The 19,751-nt window shown below is 56.1% G+C and overlaps 1 protein-coding gene across 1 annotated transcript in view; it reads right to left on the reverse strand.

Moving 5' to 3' along the window:
* Positions 1-19,751, reverse strand: part of LASP1 (LIM and SH3 protein 1) — a 41,618-nt gene that overhangs the window by 21,198 nt on the left and 669 nt on the right. The window contains exons 2-3 of the mRNA XM_077779122.1: positions 13,400-13,494; positions 3,113-3,197 (exon numbers count right to left, since the gene is read on the reverse strand). Of these exons, the coding sequence (XP_077635248.1) occupies positions 3,113-3,197; positions 13,400-13,494 (180 nt within the window). The remainder of the gene's footprint in view (positions 1-3,112; positions 3,198-13,399; positions 13,495-19,751) is intronic.

Below are 19,751 nucleotides of genomic sequence, written 5' to 3' on the forward strand. Positions count from 1 at the left end.
AAATGCAGATTCCTGGGCACTGCCCAGAACTGCCAACCAACGAGAAACCTCTTGGGGGAGGGAGGCTAGGAATCTGTACTGCAGTGCTCGCATGTGCGCACGTGTCTGCGTGTGTGTGTGCGCATGTGTGTACACACACACACACTCTCTCTCTATCCGCCACCACTGGTAACTGCATCCTGTGGGTCAAGAGTACAAGAATGGACACCACATGGGGCGCCTGGGTGGCTCAGTCGGTTAAGCGTCTGACTTCAGCTCAGATCATGATCTTGCTGTTCGTGGGTTCGAGCCCGCGCCGGGCTCTGTGGTGACAGCCAGCTCAGAGCCTGGAGCCTGCTTCGGATTCTGTGTCTCCCTCTCTCTCTGACTCTCCCCTGCTCACGCTGTCTCTCTCTCTCTCTCTCTCAGAAATAAATAAAACATTAAAAATTAAAAAAAAAAAAAGAATGGACACCACGTCAGACTACAGAATTGGTAAGAGCCAAGGGTTTGAAACCTGCCTCTGTCACTGGGCTCTGGGCAAGTGACCTAGCCTCTCTAAACCTGTGCCCGCATCTGTAGAATGGGGATAAAAAGATTTCTCCTTCCTCAGGTGGTCATAAGGATTACACGAGGTCAGGGCCTGGCCCTCGGCGAGGACTTCATGGAGAATGACTGCCATTCCCACAATGTCCTCGGCATGCCTGAGACACAGGAGGAGGCCGGGAGCCCAGGAGGCCAGCAGCGGGCCAGACCCCTGGGGAGCAGGGAGCAAGGCAGAGGAACCTTCGAAACCTGAGCCCTGCGTGCTTCCCCCTACAGACCCCGCCCCTCAGGGATCTGGTCCCAGGGCCAAAAAGAGCTACAGCCTCGCTTTTGTGGGACTCACAAAGGCTGAGGGAATTAATAGGGTTTGAATTTCTCCTCCTGAGAATAAGTGTGTGTGTGGGTGTGTGTGTGTGTGCGCACGCGCGCGCATGCACCCTGGCCTCTGCCCGAGTGTGTGCACATAACTCCCACATGTCTAGACCTGCACCTTTCCAAAGACATGATGTCTCCTCCCCAAACCTCTTCTTCCAGGTTCCTCTGATGGGCCCCCACCAATCGGGGACCTGACTGCCCCTCTCAAGCTGTGGGGGGGGGGTCCAGGTGGCCCTGGATGCTGTGGGCTGCCCACCCCTCGAAGCCCCCTCCACCTCTGGCCCTCTACAGGATTGGGAGTCCAGTGCGGTAGTCAGCGGCTGACCAAGGAGGGTCTGGCCCAAATCTTCCCTGTGCAGACCGGGCCCAGGCCCCGGAGCTGCCTCAGCCCCTCTCCCTACCCGCTGGACCACCCTGACCTCCTCAGCCGGCAGGGGTCTGGGGTCCTCGGCAGCTCCTCCCAGCTACAGGGTTCACGCCAAGCAGGGTCAGCCTCTGGGCTGGCAGATGTAGGCCACTGCTGAGGGAAAAACCAGCTTCCCCTGCTTGCTCCCGGCTGCCGTGGGCAACAGGGGAGGCCTGAGCCTCAGGCCTCACCAGGGCTGTACATGGGGGTCAAGGTCACTGTACTTGGGAGTGGAAAAACCAAAGCGCGGATCCTGAAACTTCACTTACTGGGCGTGTCAACAGGCAAAGCCTCGGTTCCCTCATATGATACCCCCCAGAGTGGGGTCGAGGATACACGAGGCAAAGTAACTAAAAGCGCTTGCTAAGCTATAAATGTTCCCACCAGTACCAGGAACTATCAAGTTTAGTATCAAAGTGGAGATAGTTCTCCTTAGGGAGCTGGATGGAAAACTGGAAATCACACAAGTCTCAGAATTAGACAAACCAGCCTTCAAAGTCAGCAGCATCTCTTCCCTCTTCTCTAAAGTAACAGTGACCTTGGAGCGCCTGGGTGGCTCAGTCGGTTGAGCGTCCGAGTTTGGCTCAGGTCATGATCTCACAGTTCAAGAGCTCGAGCCCCGCGTCAGGCTCTGTTTGCTGACAGCTCAGAGCCTGGAGCCTGCTTTGGATTCTGTGTCTTCCTCTCCCTCTGCCCTTTGCCCGCTCACACTCGTGCACACGCACACTCTCTCTCAAGAGTAAGTAAACATTAAAAAAAAATTTTTTTTTAATTTTTTAAGTAGCAGTGACCTTGCCAGCCGCACAGGCTGAGGACCGAGTGAACTTAGATGCCCAGGGCATCGGAGGCTCAACAAGTTAGCGGTTAATAGTGTTATTACCCCTACTACTACCTGTGTGATCTTAGCAAGTCCCCTAATATCTCTGGGCTTTGTTCCTTCCTCACAGCTGCCAGGAGGAGGCAAGGGGAAAATGCACGCACAGCCCCAGGCAGGACGGGGCTGGTCCTTCACACGACCTACTAGGAGACAGGGCCCCAGGGGGTCATCAGACAGCAGTTGCCCCCCTCCGGAGGGGTGAGGGGAGAGCCCCTGCAACATGTTCCTGGCCTCCAGCCCCCTGCCCACGAGGTGTCTCTGCAGTAGCCCCACCCTGCCCCGCCCCCCTTCACAATCCAGGCCAGGCTTGTCCCAGAAGCCCTCCCAGACCACGAGGTAGTGACCCGTTCAGGTCTCAGGGTTCTGGATTCTTTGCTTATTCCTCAGTGTCCCCCCTGAAGACCGAGTTCTCCCTGGGGCAGGGATCCCTCTCCTCCCCACAAAACAAGTGCTCAAGAAAGCCAGGCCCCCAGGGCGAGGCCCCCTTCCCAGCCGGCCCTCTGAGGGGTGGAGACATGGCCATAAAGATGGGGTCGACCTCAGACTGGCAGAGCCTGGAGAGGTGAGTCCACTCCTTTGCGGGGAAGGGGATAGAGTGGAGAGGAGGGAGAAGGGAAGAGCTTCCTGGAGGAGGTGGGCTTTAGAGGCCCCACCGTAGTTCCTGGAGCAGAAAGAATCAGAAACCCACACGTCCCCAGCCCAATTTAGGTAGAAGGCGGGGGAGGCATGCCTTCCTCCACACCTTTGATGAAGTCAGGAAATAAGAAGGAACTGGGTGCAGGGGTGGGGGCAGGGAGACAAGGCAAGGGCCAGGATTTCAGCACCTTGGCCTTGCTGAGTAACCACAGGGGGAAGGAGCCCTTGCCAAATCCAAGGGTTACAACAACCCTCCCTCCCGCCAGGCCACAGGGCCATTTCCACCCCCTCACCTGACTCTGGAGCTCACTCTGTTGCTTGAGGCGGAGGTTTTCCGGGGTGTCAGCCACCATGGTGAAGGACTGCTTGGGGTAGTGTCTGCAGGACAGAGAAAACAGAGTGGAGGTCACTCCGGGTACGGGGCGGGAGCCTCTGGGCTTCCCACAGACTTGACTCTCCTGGAAATGGTCCTCTTCTCCGCGAGCAGCCCCCGCCCTGCCCCAGCAGCAGGACCGCCACGTGCCCCATCCTTGGCTGAGGTGGGTAGGCCCTTCTTAGTGTTAGCCGAGGCAGAACTGGGAAGATGACATCAGGCCCGAGTGGCTGGCTGGCCATGAAGAACTGTCCGGAGCCAAACGGAGGCCCTGGGGACAGTGTCTGAGGGTTTCAGAGGACCCTTATTTGGGGACGACCCATGCCTTAGAGTCTAGTGTGCAGGGAGGGTGAGGGGCCTGGGCCACCCAGGGCGGCCCCACTAGACTGGGGAGAAGATGGGCCTGCGTCAGGACAAAGCTTTGAGCTAAAACTAGAAATGGAGACCAAGCGAGAGGAAGGGCAGGAGGGATATGGAGACAGAAGTAAAGGGGAACGGAAACAAAACAAATGAGCAAAGGGGGGACAGAGAGAGAGAGAGAGAGAGAGAAACCAAGAAAAAGACTTTTTTTTTAATGTTTTATTTATTTCTGAGAGAGGGAGAGAGAGTTAGCATGAGCAGGGGAGGGTCAGAGAGAGAGGGAGACACAAAATCCGAAGCAGGCTCCAGGCTCCGAGCTAGCTTGTCAGCACAGAGCCCGATGCGGGGCTTGAACCCATGAACCATGAGATCGTGACCTGAGCTGAAGTCGGACGCTCAACCAAGTGAGCCACCCAGGTGCCCCAACAGACTCTTAACTATAGAGAACAAACTGCTGGTTACCAGAGGGGAGGTGGGTGGGGTGAAGGGTAAAATAGGTGAGGGGGACTAAGGAGTGCACTTGTGATGAACACCAGGTGATTAAAATAAGAACTTAAGGGGCGCCTGGGTGGCTCAGTTGGTTAAGCATCCAACTTCGGCTCAGGTCATGATCTCAAGGTTCGTGGGTTCGAGCCCCGCATCAGGCTCTATGCTGACAGCTAGCTCAGAGCTTGGAGCCTGTTTCAGATTCTGTATCTCCCTTTCTCTGAACCTCCCCTGCTCATGCTGTCTCTCTTTCTCTCTCTCTCAGAAATAAATAAAACATTAAAAAAAAATTTATAAATAAATAAAATAAGAACTTAAAAAAAAAGTAGTAGTAAAGGAGAATGGGACATACATAACTGCGGGGGCTTCCTGGAGGAGGTAATGAAAGAGAAAATGCACACATCCAGAGTGGTGTTTCAAAGGGCTAACAAGGGCTAACTTAACTGGAGGTGAGAAATCAGCATGACTCACAAAATCAGCTTGAGGCCCTCAGGGTGCCAGATAACACTGTAACAAAGGTTGAGGTTTGCCCTGTGCCTTACTTAGTTCAGCAAGTCCTCACAAATGCCCTATTTTCCCACTTTGACAGAAGGGAGAACTGAGGCTCAGAGAGGTCAAACAATGTGGCCAAGGCACACAGCCAGTAAGTAGCAGCATCTAAATTTGCACCCAATCTCCCCAGGGCCCAGCCTCCTGAACCAAACCCTCCAATCTGCAGACACAGGACAGACTCCAGGAGCCTGTTCCCCAGGAAGAGAGCTGGCCTGGAGGTAGCACGAACCAGTGCAGCCCTCGAAGCCAAGCCTGTAGGGATCTCCAGGATCGTGCATTCATTTCCCAGAGGAGGAAATAGAGTGCTGGGAACACGCACTTAGTACTTATCTGATTTCATAATTAGCTTATTTAGCACATCGGATTATTGTCCTCTCTCCACTTCTCCAGGAGATGAGGGGTTTTTGGTCTCTCTTGTCCATTGATTTATCTCCAACTCCTTAGAACAGTACCAGGTAGTCAACGAACATTTGTTGGATAAATGAAAGTCACACCAGGAACTGAAGACTAGAACTTGGGTCTCCCACTTCCTCCCGGGTCATCCCAGCAGACCATCTAGAGACGAGGCAGCCCTGAATCACTGTGGCTTGTGGGTATGTGCTGGTATGTGAAACGGCTGGGGGTCCATATGGGTCCCAACTATTTCAGAGACTAGTGAGTAGCTTCTCTGAACAGGAGCTGAGGTCTGGCTGCTTGCAGCCCTGGGGGGCCACACCCCAACTGTGACCACCTGCAGGTCCCTGATTTACAGGTTGTCCTCAGGGAAGACATGGATAGTCTCATTCCAGGCATGTTCCATCCCAGCTGGCAGACATGCCCTAGAGCTGGAAATGCACTGCCCTCCTACCCCTGTGCGCTCCCCAGAGCTGGGAGGTTCATGCTGGCACCACCCCAAGCCAATGCTACATGTAAACACGAGACTTCCCTGTGAGCCACCACTCGCGAAGGGCAGGACTTGGGATTTGCAGAACTAAACCAAGGTGGGGAGGAGTGTGTGACCAGAAAGGACAGTGCTGGACTCTGGCCCTGCCACTGACTCTCTGGGTGACTTTGGCAAATCCTTTTTGCTTCTGGGCTAGTTTCACTGTCCTGGACCTAGGTGATTCCAGCTGTGCCCCCCCCCCCCAACTCTCCACCCCAGCCTCCAGTGCTCCACCCGGGTACTGGCTCCCAGATCAGCTCCCCCAGCAGAGGGAGGGAGGGAGGAGGCTAAAAAGCAAACACAGGTGTCTACAGCTGGCAAGAGAAATGGCCCATGGATGAATGGGGGGCTAAGGCTATGGGTCCGGGACCCAGGCTTGGCCCAGCTGCATGAAGCTAGGGCCACCCACAGCTGAGGAGCCCCATTCAAAATTCCTTAGCAGCTCCAGAAAAAGGGAGGATCAACCAGGAGTCTGTTCCTGGAGGCTAGAAAGAGAACAGCAGGAAGGATCCAAGGAAGATCGCCAGCAGAACTGGCTAGCCCTGAGGTCCTGGCAAGGAAGGCTTCAGAGATGACCCTCCCGCGAGATCAGAGCCCTTCTGAAGATGTCACGGGGTGCGGGGTGTGGTGAGGAGAGCATCTCTAAGCAGAGAATCATGTGGCAGAGAGAGGTGAGGTCCTGAAGCAAGGGCACCAACAGGAAGACCTCGCAGCAGCTCTGGCCCAGAACTTGAATGGTCAATTCCGAGATGGCACTGCTTAGCATCTGGGGGAAGGGTGGCTCTGGAGCTGATATGCAAACCTGATTTGCCTACATGTACAGGGTTAATTTAAAAAAAAAAAATTTTTTTTCTTACGTTTATTGATTTATTTTGAGAGAGAGGGAGCATGAGCGGGAGAGGGGCGGGGGTTGGGGCCAGAGAAAATTGGAAGTAGGTGCCCTGTCTGCATGGAGCCCGATGTGGGTCTCGATCTCACAAACCGAAAGATCATGACCTGAGCTGAAATCAAGAGCCCGCCGCTTAACTGCCTGAGCCACCCAGGCGCCCCCTGAATGTACAAGGTGAAAATGGAGCGCCTGTTCCAGTGGCCCCAGGACAGCCAGACACGTGCACCTGACATGCGCCGCCCCCCTCGCAATTCTGAGACTCCTATGGCGTACATGCTGCATTGTTCAACACACGATGAGTGCATAGATGGGCCCCTGCAGTGACACACGTCCCATGGACCCGGGAGCCACCAGATCCACGCACGACAGCTCTCATCCCAGGCCACATCTCCGCCCCTCCACATCAAGATACCCTCCCAACGGGGCAGCGAGTGCCTCTGGATGGGATTGTCGGGTATTTCTTCCTCTCTTTAGAGCCACCGTGACCCCCAGATTTCAGCGCCCCTCCCCCCAGCAGCTGGAACACCAACCCCATCAGAAGGGAAGGGGAGATCAGCCTGGACATTCATGCAGCTTAATCTGGCAGGAAGCGGGGACTTGGGGAAGATTTTAATCCTGCATTAGGTTAACTAGATTAAAGCGGAGCTCCAGAACCTCCAGGCTCTTACCCTGCCTCCTGGACCCCAACCCCGAGTCAGAAGAAGGCAGGCGGACATCTATTCCTCTACTGGGTCAACCCTGTCCCCTCCCCACAGCCCCCCTGCCCTGGCGAGACAACCCTGTCTTTCCCTTCCCCTGCTCACTGCGCTTCAGGTTCCCATGGCAACCTCATCCTCAGCTCCAGGCAGGAGAGCAGCAGAGCAGGAAGACAGAGTCTGTGGGGGTGGGGGAAGAGGCGCAGACGGTGAGGGTGTCCTCAGCTGCGGAGTAGCTCACGAGGGCAAAAACCAGGAGGCTTGGGAGCGCAAGATCCTTGTAGACAATGTCAGTGAGGAAGACAGGTGCCACGGGGTGTTTCAGAAGGAAGGGTGCACAAACATGGGTGCCGTGCCCTTCCCCCACCAACATGACTGCCTTCCAACAGGGCTGCAACTAATTTGACCCCCTTCCAGAAACAATTGCTGGGAATTCTACGTTTTCCCTCTCTCTCTGTCCTCAAGCTGAAGCTCCCCACCACGCCGCCCCCCCACCCACTACCCTCAGATCCCAGTTGGGATGAATGGATGTATGTGTGTGTGCTGATGTGGGTGCCGAGGCAGACGAGGGGCTAATGCCCCAGCTCGTGACCCTGACAGAACCCCAGCCTCACCAACAGACTGGGTCACGGTGAGGCAATGAGAGGGCCAGGGCGGGAAGAGCTGGGTGTCCCAACCCTACCTGGAGCTCTGTGCAGAGCACAGATGTGCTTTGTCCCTTCTGTGGGCCAGCCTGCACACAGCCCCTTGTTAACCATTCCAGGCAGCGGGCCCTCTGACGATGCCCCTCCCCACCCTTGACAGCAGCATCAGCTGCTCTGGGGAAGAGAGAGGCATGGAGACAGTCCAAGTTCACTAGGACAGGAAGCCGGGGGTGGTGGAGGGGCAGGGGAAGGGACCTAGCACTCACGAGGGCAAGAACAGGGACCAGGAGGGCAATCAGGCAGCAGTGGGGAGCGGCCTAAGCCTTCGGGAGAACTTCCGGGCACACCGAGTGACTTCTTGATAGACTGTGTCCTGTACACATTGTCTCTTGAAATCTGTCACAAGGCTTTGGGTTAGGAAAGGCAGGCATTATCACTGCCAGTTTTACAGATAAAGAAACTGATGCTCGGTGTCCAGGACGAAGACCTTGCTCAGTGCACTCCCCCTGAGCTGCACAGCTGCCCAGCCATCTAGGGAGAGGCTGACATCTCTCTCTCTCTCTCTCTCTCTCTCTCTCAGACCCAGACTAGTCCACCCCCAGCTCTCAGAGCTCTGGGGAAATGACAGATGTGCTTGGTGGGGTGGGTGGAGAACAAAGTACTTTATCTTTCAAACCCAACCAGTTCCCAAGCTTGGGCATCATGAGCAACCCTGTGGGGTCCCAGTCGGAAGCCACCTCCTCGTTTAATTAAAACTTTCCTAAAGCAGGTGTCTGCAGGAGTGCAGACAATGACACGCATGGATGCAGCAGAAGGGTCCTCTGACTAAGGACCTCGGAGTTACCTTCCTGCTCAGGACTCTGAGGACAGAGAGGATGTTGAGGCTCCTGCTAGACACGCTGGTGACAGGGAGAGCTTCTAGGCCACAGCCCCACTCCCGCTCCGGCCATTAGCTGCATTCCAGAGGCTGAGCCAGAATAGACCAGAGATCCCGAAAGCTCTGCTCCCCCTTTCCACAAGCACCTTCCAGCCTTGGACCCCTTCAAAAACCACAGCTTTTTGTTCAAGGAGGAACAAAAATACATCAACAAAAGCAACAAGGAGCCTTTGGTTTTACCAAAGGAAAAAAAAATAGCCCCTACATCCTGCCTCTGCTGATTCCCCTGCTGGGAACACTGCCCGTGGGCAGGAGGGGGGGCTCCTTTCTAACCCAGTTTCTTACCAGTCCCCCAGGCCGGAGGGGCTGAAATGGCGGGGATAGGAAGCAACAAGGAAGCATTGTTTGACCAAAGGAAAATAATGAGCAGCCAGAAGGATCAAGGCTGGACATGAAGAAGGACTTACCAAGCCCTCAGGCTGCAAGATGCAAAAATCAAAGCTGATACCCGTCCCTGATGGCAATACATTAAGAGAAACGATTCTGCCCAGTTGGGTAAGTCATAGAAACACACTGAGTCTCAGTTTCCTCATCTATAACATGGGATCTTTCAGAAACTAAGTGATCTCTGAGGTTCCTTGAGGCCCTGACATGTCTGAAAGGAAGGCTCTCGGGATGAGGGGGGCGGGGGGCCTGCCTGGCTGCCCCTTTAAGCTTGCCTCCCCATCCTAAACACACATCACACATATGCCCCTCGCTCTCACTCCTGATGCTATACCCGCTCCCTGACACGTCTGATGTCATTTTTCCCAATCAGAGGCAAGAAAGAGGGAATTGGGAAAGCCCCAGACCCCAGTCCTGGATTTGCCCACGGATGCTCTGTCCCTAAGAGCAGCTGGGATTTCGACACAGTATCCAGAGATGCTTTGAGCATCTCTCACACTCTGAAACTTGAAGGAAGGAGCAGGACCACAGTCCCTTATTCTCCAGAGCCAGGGCCATCTCCACCCTCCTCAGCCCCACACCACACAGCTCAAGGAAACTGAAGGATAGACCCCGAAATCCGTAGCAGCAAAGAGGGGGAGGGGACATCTGGGTGCCTCCCCTTTCCTCCCTGGCCCATGTCCACCTCCACACTTGATACCCCCAAACCTGGTTCCCCTGGTCTGAAACTCTGCCCCGGGTGTGCAGCCTTCACGGATTCATGGCCCCCAAGGAGGAGGGAGCAGGCACATTTCTCCCCACTCCCACCCCACCTCTAACCTCCACACTCCTACACTATTTGCATGGAGGAAGAGGGGCAGGTTTGTACATGTGGACAGATGAGCCCCACTTTCGGAGAATGTGGTTTACAAAACAAATAATCAAGGGCATAAACAGTCCTCTAACCCAAGGAACTTTCTAGAAGTTTCACGAAAGAATGTGACGAACAGTGGTTCTTGTACCACCAGCCATTGTGCAAAGGCGGAAAGGCACACCTCCACCTTGCCTGGGCGGCTGTGCCTGGGAAGTGCGAACACAAATGCAGCCTATTCAGTCTGGCTCCCTGGCATCTCTCCCCGGCCCCAAGCCACGACAAAGTGTATGTGTCTGGGTACGACGCAGCAGACACGTGTTGAAGGGCATGTTTGCGGGGGTCCATCACGGCCCAGCAGGCTGGCTGTGAGCTCTGGCCTGTGTTCTTTCTGCTGCCTAACCCCAAAACACGTCTAGTGCAATGAGAGAAACAGAAGTGGCCTTTTGGCTGCGTACAGCTCCTTTCGGGAACATTTTAAAATCTCCGTCTTGAGAAGCCAACCGGGGAAGGACCGACAGCTCTCTCCTCTGTCTTGACCACCTCCTGCAAGACCCTGGCTCAGGGACTGGCCGAACACAGGCCGAACACAGAAGCCTCCCTGCACACCAAACTCATACACTCTCAACTCACAGCTCCCTGGCAAAGGGCCAGGACAGATCACCTGCCCCTGTGGGTCTTGAGCTACTGCCGAGGGGGAAGCCAGGTCTCAGGTCCACAAAGCAAGGCCAGCATGGCAGTGGGGACCAAGCTCCAGCCTGGAAAACCGAAAGATTCAGGAACCTGAATGTCACTGAAAGATGGGGCCAGAGGCAGAAAGCAAACAGGAAGGAATGAGAGGGGATGAGGGCACAGTGCCTGGCACACGCCAGGTGCTCGGGACTCTTTGGCCTAGGAGCCAGCACCCCTGGGTGGGAATTTGTAACCACGGAAAAAATGAAGCTCAGACAGGTCCACGGAGGGTGCTCCCTGCAGGCCAGGCCTTCTACGTCTGGCTTATCCTGGAATCACCACGCCAGGCTTGCTGGGCCCAGACCAACTGCGAGCAGAGCAGACGTTGGCTGAGTGAGTGTGAGCGCCTCGGGCAAGGTGCTCCTCTGCTGCTCGCTCCCAGCTGAGGCGAGACACAGCGGGCCACACATCTCCCAGGGCTTCAGCTCTCCTTCCGAGTCCCCTGAGTCCTGGGAGGTACCATCCCAGCCGGGCCAAAGGTCAACGGGGCAGGGCAGAGGCTGGGGCTGGAGAGCCTGAGGGGGACGGACGGAGAGAGGCCAACCTGCTTCTCTGGCTGGGGACCAGGACAGAGACAGGGACGTGTGCCTGGGCACTCTGGGAGCAGCATCCGGGGAGAGGTGCTTCACCTTCTGGCGCCCCTGGAGACCCCAACACTCCAGCAGTCCGCACCCCCACTTACTGCAGCCTCCCCCAAAAGAGGGTGAGAACCGCTAGGCTAGGACTCCGGCACTAGGCAGAGAAAATGCAGAGAAAACAAGTTAAGGCTGACTGCTTTCATCAGCTCCCAGTGCTCTCTGAATGCTAGGCTACTAGAGTCTTAGGTCGAGGCGTGAGTAAGCATCAGTCTCTGCCACCCACCAGGCTCAGGGCTCAGCCAGACTTCTGCCGGGTGGGGCTGAGGCTCGGAAGCTACCCGCAAGGAGCCTCAGTGCCCAGAATCCAGCTCCAAGTGGTCCAGCCATGAAGGGGTTACACTGCCCCGGTCTCTGGCTTCATTGAACCCCACCCCGCTCCCCAACAGAGGGAGGAAGTGGCAGAGAATCAGGGCTTGTGTGAGCCTGTAAGAATCCTAAGAATGTCCCATTTCCCTTGGGGGTTGGGAGGGGCTGGTAGAGGGGAGAGGACCCGTGGAAGCTAATAGAGGAGAGGAGGCAGCTGAGGCAGGAGCCAGGAGAGAGCTGGGATCCTCCTTCTACCCCAGGCAACCCTCTCAGTGCCCAATCCCTCCCAGGAGGACAATATCCAAGTTGCTTCTGGGGCTTGAGATTTTTGTCATTTAGAAATCTCTTTTCCCAGGGGCGTCTGGGAGGCTCAAGTCAGTTGAGCATCTGACCTCGGCTCAGGTCACAATCTTGTGGTTTGTGGGTTTGAGCCCCACATTGGGCTCTGTACTGCCAGCGTAGAGCTTGGAGCCTGAATCGGATTCTGTGTCTCCCTCTCTCTATGCAACCCCCCCTCGCTCCAACTCGCACTCTGTCTCTCAAAAATGAATAAACGTTAAAAAAAATGTTTTTTAAAGAAATTTCTTTTCCCAGCCCCTGACACAGGTTGGCGTATAGCAGTTGGCAGGTAATAAATGCCTGATGAATGTTCAAACCCCTAGGGACGATAAGGTTGGGGTATCAGGAGGAGCCTGGGGGGTGCCGTGAGGGAGATGCAGCCTTTCAAGGGGGTTTAAGCCCCCTACTCCTTTCTGACAAGTCCCAGTGTTGCCCTGCTTAGCACTTCAGCCGCGAAGAGCCCCCTGATCGTGGAAATCCCTGGATGTGAGTCAGACGCTGAATTTCTTTGAATATTGATTTTGCCATGACTCAGTGACTTGACCTTCTGAAACCCTAGCTAGCAGGGTGGCTGTGAGGTCCTGAATACGCTGTGGACCTGCACTGAGTTTACACTTGCTACATATGACGTCAACTTGAAGGTAGAAGGCGGCGTATTCTCACACTGTGCGGGATGGGCGAGGGGTGTCCTTGGTGGAGGACCCCACCTCTACCCGCCTCCCCGCGGCAGGACAGGCTGCAGGTCCCAGTGCAGAAGGAACTAGAAGAGCCCTAGCCAACGCCACTGGAACAGACATGAAGGTCTCCACAGCCTCCTTCACCCGCAGGAAAGAGACCTGCGCCAGGCCCAGCCACCCCTTCATGTTGCCCTCGGTTCTTTTTTTTTTTTTTACCTATTTCTGAGAGAGAGAGACAGAGAGAGAGACAGCGTGAGCAGGGGAGGGTCAGAGAGAGGGAGACACAGAATATGAAGCAGGCTCCAGGCTCTGAGCTAGCCGTCAGCACAGAGGCCCACATGGGGCTCGAACCCACGAACCGTGAGATCATGAGCTGACCTGAAGTCAGCCACTTAACCGACGGAGCCACCCAGGCACCCGCCCTCAGTTCTCAAGAGATGAACGCCAGGAAGTCCCCCAGGCCTCGTGCTCAGTCCCTCCAGCAGGGGCAAGTAAGGGAGAGTACTGTTTCCTGAAGGACTGTGCTGGGCCCTCTCGCAGCAGGCCGCACTGGAAAGACCACGCTTGCCTGGCTGGGTGTCGACCAGCCTCTCACTAGCCATGCAAGCTGGCGAAAGTCCGTTCCTTTCCCAACCCTCGGTTTCCCTCCCTGTAAAATGGGCACAGGGGCAGCCCTCGCTTTATCCAGCCGTGGTGAGGGCTAAACGGGCTGAATGCTTCTCGGGTACAGAGCGCGCAGGCGCGAGGCACCGCCCTGAGGACAGAAGGAAGAGCTCAGGAGGGAGGCAGGACTCACGCGTTGCAGTAGGGCGTCTTCTCGTAGCCCTTGTAGTTCTTCATGTTGAGTGTCATCTTGCAGGTCTCGCAGTGGAAGCATGCTTTATGCCAGAACTGGGGACAGAGGCACAGAGGGAGGACACCCGTCAGACACCAGGACTTCAGGAAGGGGGGCCCGCGTGCTCGGAAGGAGCACTCCATCCCGGGGACTGGAACACAGAATCACCCCGCGGGTGAGCCGGGGACATCTCAGGTCACAGGCTCTGGCAGCGGATGACACATGCTCGCCTCCCCTTCCGCGCTCCCCAGCAGGTGGCCATTTGAGCTGTCAGCAGCAGGAGATGGGCAGACCCGAAGGATGAGTGGGGAAGGGGCCAGTTCTCCCCCAGACCACTCCTGCTGCCCGCTCCCCTCCCCGCCCCCCAGAGAAGCCTCATTGCTTATGCAAAGCTGCACCAGGGTTGCTAAGAAGCAACTGCTGCTGCACTCAGAGGGGCAGCCCCGCAGCCCTGACAAGGTCTAGAGAAGGGGAGGATGGCCGGCCACCAGGCCACCGGGCCAAAACCCTGGCACTCCTCACTCTCACTCTGGGACCACCACACACATGGGCCCCTGGCGCTGCTGCAGCTCTCATACTCCCCACTTCCTGGGGGACTCGTGACCAGGTCGGGGGGTGGGTGCCCCAAGCTCTAGGCACCACGCCCGTAACCTTTCTCCTTCCCTTACCCTTCTTCCAGCCTCAGCCAGATAACTGGGAGCGGCACCCCACAGCCACTCTCCCTCTGAGGCATTACAGAGCCCTGCCTGCCGGTGTAGCCCCCATGGTCCGGGGGACATCAAAGCTCCACCCTGACCAGCTCTGTGAACTTGGTCAGGCCGTATGCCTCGGAGCCATTTCCATGTCTGAGAACAACAGCAATAATAAGGAGGCACAAAGGAGAAATCACCTGTAAAACACTCAGCACAGCACTTGGTCCCTCTAAGTACTCGCATGTTAGGTGCTGGGCCCCCGTGGCAGGTACAAACCCAGAAGAGGGGGCTCCACAGCTCCCAGTGGAGGCCTGTGTGGGCTGGGAAGCAGGTAGGGGGCTTCACTGTACCCAATCACGACTACAATGCATGGTAGATTCCAGCAAAACCCAGGGACCATTCCAGGGGGGACAACTGAGGGGAACAGAGCTGAAGACCAGAAGGGACGGGGAGGGAGGGGGATCTATGCAACAGAAGTGCTCCCATCCTGAGGAATGCTGATGCTCAGGCAAACCCACGCACATGATACAGAAATCAACCCCCTCGCAGCCCAGGATGAGGCCCAGGATCAATGCCAAGCTGGAGTCCAGCTTCCAGGATCCCAGAATCCGGGCTGCTTGGTGACCCGGGTGGCCTGTCTCTGCCCCATTTCCCAGCAATCACAGGAAGGCACTCCTGACCCCTCAAAGGAGGCCAGAAGCCAGGAAGAGCCCAGGGAGACTTCCAAAGGTGCCCAGCACAGGGCTGGTTCTTGGCCATCTGTTAAGGAATTCCCCCAAGCCAGTGCTTTTCAACATGTGTTGCACAGCCAAGGGGTGCTTCTAGGACACCCTGGAGGAGGGGACAGAAAAAAGGAAGCTGAGGGGCTGGGACACGGCTTCCTCGACCCTGGCCCACTTCTACCAGGGACCAGCAGATAATCTGGGAGTAACCACCTTCGAACGGGGTACTTTCCCTATTGAACAGACTCTCCAAAGCTGGAATAGTAAATGAAGCTATAGGAGAACCACTTTTTTGGGGGGGAAGAAGGCCAGCTGGAAGTCTTGAAGCAAAGGGATGGCTGGTGTGAGCTTGGCCCTCACCCCAATCTGGGCCCATCCCGGGCCCCAGCCCAGTCTCCTCCCTGCACAAAACCCCAGCACATGCAACCTGGCTGGCAAACCAGGAAGGGGTAGTCCCGGCCCCCACCAGCCCCCAAAGTGACAGCCCCTCTCTCTCCCCCAGTGCCTGGGAGGTGCTGGCAGAGTGCCCCAGCCCTGTCACCACCCAGTCTGCTGGCTGCTGCCTGCCTAGCTGCAAAGGCCCCTGCCTGGGCCTCCGCCTCCCCCCACCCCCTCAGGGGCCTGCCAGGAAAAACATTCTCTGGAATCCGGACCATGACCCACTTTCACGCACACATATGCACGAATATGCACTGTCCTAGGGCTGGGGACCTCCGAAGCTGCCTCCTGATTGACGTGGGAGGGACACAGGGAAAGAAAGAGACAGCCCTACCCTAGCCCATGGCCAGGTCCCCACCCTGGGGAAGGGGGGCAGAACACACTGGCCAGGCTGGGGGTGCAGGAATTGCACAAGAAACATCCTAGCTGCCTTTTGGAGGAAGGGGAGCCCCCGGAGGGGATGGGGCCCGTATCCATCACTAGCTCTTCGCCCCCATCCCCAAGACCCCTTGCTCTCACAACACATCAGAGGCTGGGCCGACAGTCACCTGCTCCCTTACATGGGGCTCAGGAACAGAATAACGGAAACAAGAGGGGACCGAGTGCCTTCAGGGTCACTACTGAACTCAGTCTCTGCGTCTGGAAAGTGGGGTGGGGGTGGTGGGAGGAAAGAGATGACCCAGTTCCAGGCTCCAAGCCCAGCACCGATAGTGGCTTCCCGTCACTTCCCTCCTCTCTCTAGAGGAGGGCTCCAAGGTTAAAGAAAATCCAGCAGCTTCAGCTACTGTGTCCTCTTTGGAGCAGAGCGGGGGAGGAGTGGAAGGGGGAACAGAAGATGGCAAGCCACCCAGCAGTCCCCGTGGGCCAAGCCTGGGCTGGGGACCCCAAGGGGACCCCGAGAGGAAAGAAACCCCATCCCTGTTGCAGCCAGGTCCAGCGAAAGACACCGGGAAGTAAGTCAGCACAACCACACAAGGACGGGTCTGCCTCCCTCCCTTGCCCCACTGGCCCTGTCCCAGAGCAAGAGCACCCCCCTTTCCTGGAGGCCCTAGATAAGAAGTTTTCAGAGACGCATTCCTGAGACTCTAGTCTCAGGGGAGCAAAGTACACCTCTGGGCGTGCAACTCCAATCCTTCCTGCTGCCCTGGGAGTCCATGGTTTCCCTAATCACAAAACCCAGACCTCCAGTGCCAACTAGAATCCTCTTAAGCCCATCTCCAGGCTCCAGCGGTGCCCTTGATCCTTTCACCAGCAGCTCCAAAACTACAACCCGTTCCACTGAAAACCCACTTCACAGAAAGGCAAACAGAGGCTCATGGGGGCAGAGGCAGGATCCTCCATACTTGGTCGAGGCTTGGGCCAGCCACTCTCCCTCTGGAATCACGGTGCAGGCAGGGGAAGGGGCTGCTCACAGCTCTGGGTGAGGGGGACGCGGCGAATTTCAGGTCACTGTGCCTGCAGCCTCACCCTTGGCACTCAGGCTGCCTGGAGTGGCCATGACTCCGGGTTGGAGCATGAGGCCCTCCCCTCCCTTCCTGTCCCCAAGAGTTACAGTTTCTCCCTCCTCCAGGAGCAAGACGAGCCGGACCCTGACCAGGTCACCATCCTAGCTCAGCTGGCCACTTGGGCTGTGCTGGCTTCCGGGCACAGACCTTGGCAGCACCTCCCCAAATTTCCCAGGTGGAGATTATTAGTCCCAGTGCCCCAGTCTACAAAGGACCCCAGGCCCAGAGCATTCCTCAGGCCAGGGCCGCTACGGACACTATGAGACAGCATAAATCGAAGTACCTTTCACAGGCACAACAGGCAGAAGAGCGAAGCACAAAGAACTTGAGGTTTGAATTTCAACGCTGGCTGAGCGGGGAGTCAATGGCACGGCCTGCCTGAGCCTCTCCTTACGGGGTTCACAATTCAGAGGAGCAATCGCATCTGTTTTGTGAAGATGGGCTGACACGTCGCAATAAGGAGTAGCTACCATGAATGGATGATCACAAAACGATCGTGGGGTTCTCTGAGCTTCAGCTGGGAAAACGGGGCACCGCGGCGACATGTACTTGCCTCCCCTTTTGTGTCTAGCCCAGCCGCCTTCTGCCTTGCTGACCCTTATGGTGGGGGGGGGAAGGGGGGCTCAGACCACCGGAGACTGAGAGCCCTCCCAGTGAAGCATCCCAGGGGAACTAGCCGCCCACCAGTCCTCTAGCCTTCCTGAAAGTCTCCACCTGTTTTCAGGAGCCTGGAAACCAAGCCAGTGGAGACGGACATAGCAAGATTCTTGACAGTGCACAGGTCCCCGGATACAAATGCTTCCCAACAGGGTCCAGGACAAAACGCCACCCTTCTCAAAATGTAAAGGACGTGTCGAGACACAGACTCTCTTCCTCCCCAGAGATCCTGCAGCAGCCATTCAGAGAGCCTGGCACAAAGCAGGTGCTCAATAAATATTTGTCGAATGAATGAGCGAATGAGGTCACCCCGTTTCTCCCCCAACTCTAAGCCCATTAGTCCTCTGGGGAAGCGCATTTCAACCTCCTTCCTCAAACACTGTCATCAGCACTACATATTTATTCAGCGTGCACGGCATACTGGGTACTGCAGGTGGGGGGCAGGGTGGCCATCAGAGGTGACATGGCCTTTACCCACCTAAGCCTTTGGGAGATAAGGGTCAGGGAGGAGAAACGGCTAACACCAAGGACATAGCTTGTGCTCTGGGTCATATCGTGAGCTACGTGCCATAGGGAAATCATAGTGAAATGAGTCTAATTTGACTCTCTCCTCTAGTAAATGGGAGGCCTTGGGAAGTTGGTTAGCAACCGCACCTATGGGACTGAATGGTCCCCCCTCCCAGGTCTAGGTCCTCTGGGACCAGGTCTCCAGTCCAAGTGCCTGTCCTTACTGTCTGGAGAGGGTTGGGTGGAACAGGCCTGATACCTGAATATGCTAGGCCTCCTGTTCAGTGTAGGGGGTGAGGTCTCCCCAGGGCCACCTCCTATAAGGAGAGCTCAAAAAAAGAGGAGGAAGGGCACTTGGGTGGCTCAGTCAGTCAAGCGTCAAGACTCTTGATCTCAGCTCAGGCCTCTACCTCAGAATCGTGAGTTTGAGCCCCTCAATGGGCTTTAAAAAGATCCACTTCCCAGCGCAACCCCACCTGCTTGAATGTCCTCTTCCAGCTAGGGCAAGAGAACCTCTGGGGAAGGCACTTTGTGGGAACCCTATCCCATCCCCTCTGGCATACAGCACCAAGGGACTTTACAAGGGAGCTGAATGTGGGGCTGGACCGAGAATCCTAGAAAGATAGCGAGGGCACAGCCTATACCACATCCCCCTAAGGCACTTTGGCAGGCACTTTAGTACACTGTCCCACCTCCAAGGAAATGACATCATTCGTACCCATCTGACAGATGAGAAATACTGAGGCCCAAAGCCGTTCATAAAGCTGGTGGCAGCAGACCCGGAACTAGGACCTAGTCTCCCAACTCCTGCCTAACAATCCCTCCACCATATATTGCTTCTGCCTTATATATGCGAAAGAGCCCACAGCCTCTTCCCAGTCCATGACTATGGAGAATAAGAGAGGCACACGGAATGCAGAGGCCAAATCCTTCCCCATTAGGGGAAGGCAAAAAACCCAGTGTGCAAGGACAGTTCGTTCTTTAGCTAGTGTCTCCAAGCTCAAGTCCTGCACTCCAGAGGCCGGGATGGTCTTTGGGAAGGTCAGCACCCACATTGCTTGTGCTCAAAATATAGGCCCTCCTCTCCTCCTGCCCAGCCAAGATCAGGAGAGACCGTGAAACAGCAGCAGCTTTATACACTCGATCCCTCCAAGAGCAAGTTCAACTGTATTTCAGGACCTGGGAACACAACCCCATCTCCCGGACTCAGAGGCTAAAGATCACGGAGAAAGCACCAATCTCAAAGGCGAGAGAAGAGACCAAAAGTATCCAATGAACTATCCTTTCCCAAATAAAACCTGGCTCCAGGGGTGCAATGAAGTTGGCCCCAGAGCTCTGCACCCCTCTTCCATCCCACGCCCCCCAACCCCTGCGGGTTCAGACAGGAAGGAGGGAAGATTTGGACTTGGAGCCAGCTTTGGGAGGTGGGCGAAAAGCATGATGAGGAGGGAGACAAAACCACAGAGGCTTCTCCTCCAGAGCGGGGAGAAGATGCAGAGGGGAGTCATCGCCTTAGGATCTCAGGGAGCTTAAAAGACCAGAACCTACCCCAAACTGCTGGAAACACCCAGTTCTACTCTCCGCCCCCCTCCAAAAGTATAATAGCAACCAGATGAACAAGCCCAGCATGGATGGGGTGGACGACGCGTAAGGGCCCCCAGGGGACCCTGAATTTCCAGAAGGCCACCTTCCCCCCTTCCTAACACCTCCCCCCTTCCTTGGCTTCCCCTGAACTTAGCCAACCTCACCCTCCATTGGGGAAACCTGCTTTGAAAAGTTAGCTCTTTGTTCT

This window comes from Crocuta crocuta, unplaced genomic scaffold (genome assembly GCF_008692635.1).
Source record: "Crocuta crocuta isolate KB4526 unplaced genomic scaffold, BGI_CrCroc_1.0 scaffold68, whole genome shotgun sequence".
Taxonomy (NCBI): domain Eukaryota; kingdom Metazoa; phylum Chordata; class Mammalia; order Carnivora; family Hyaenidae; genus Crocuta; species Crocuta crocuta.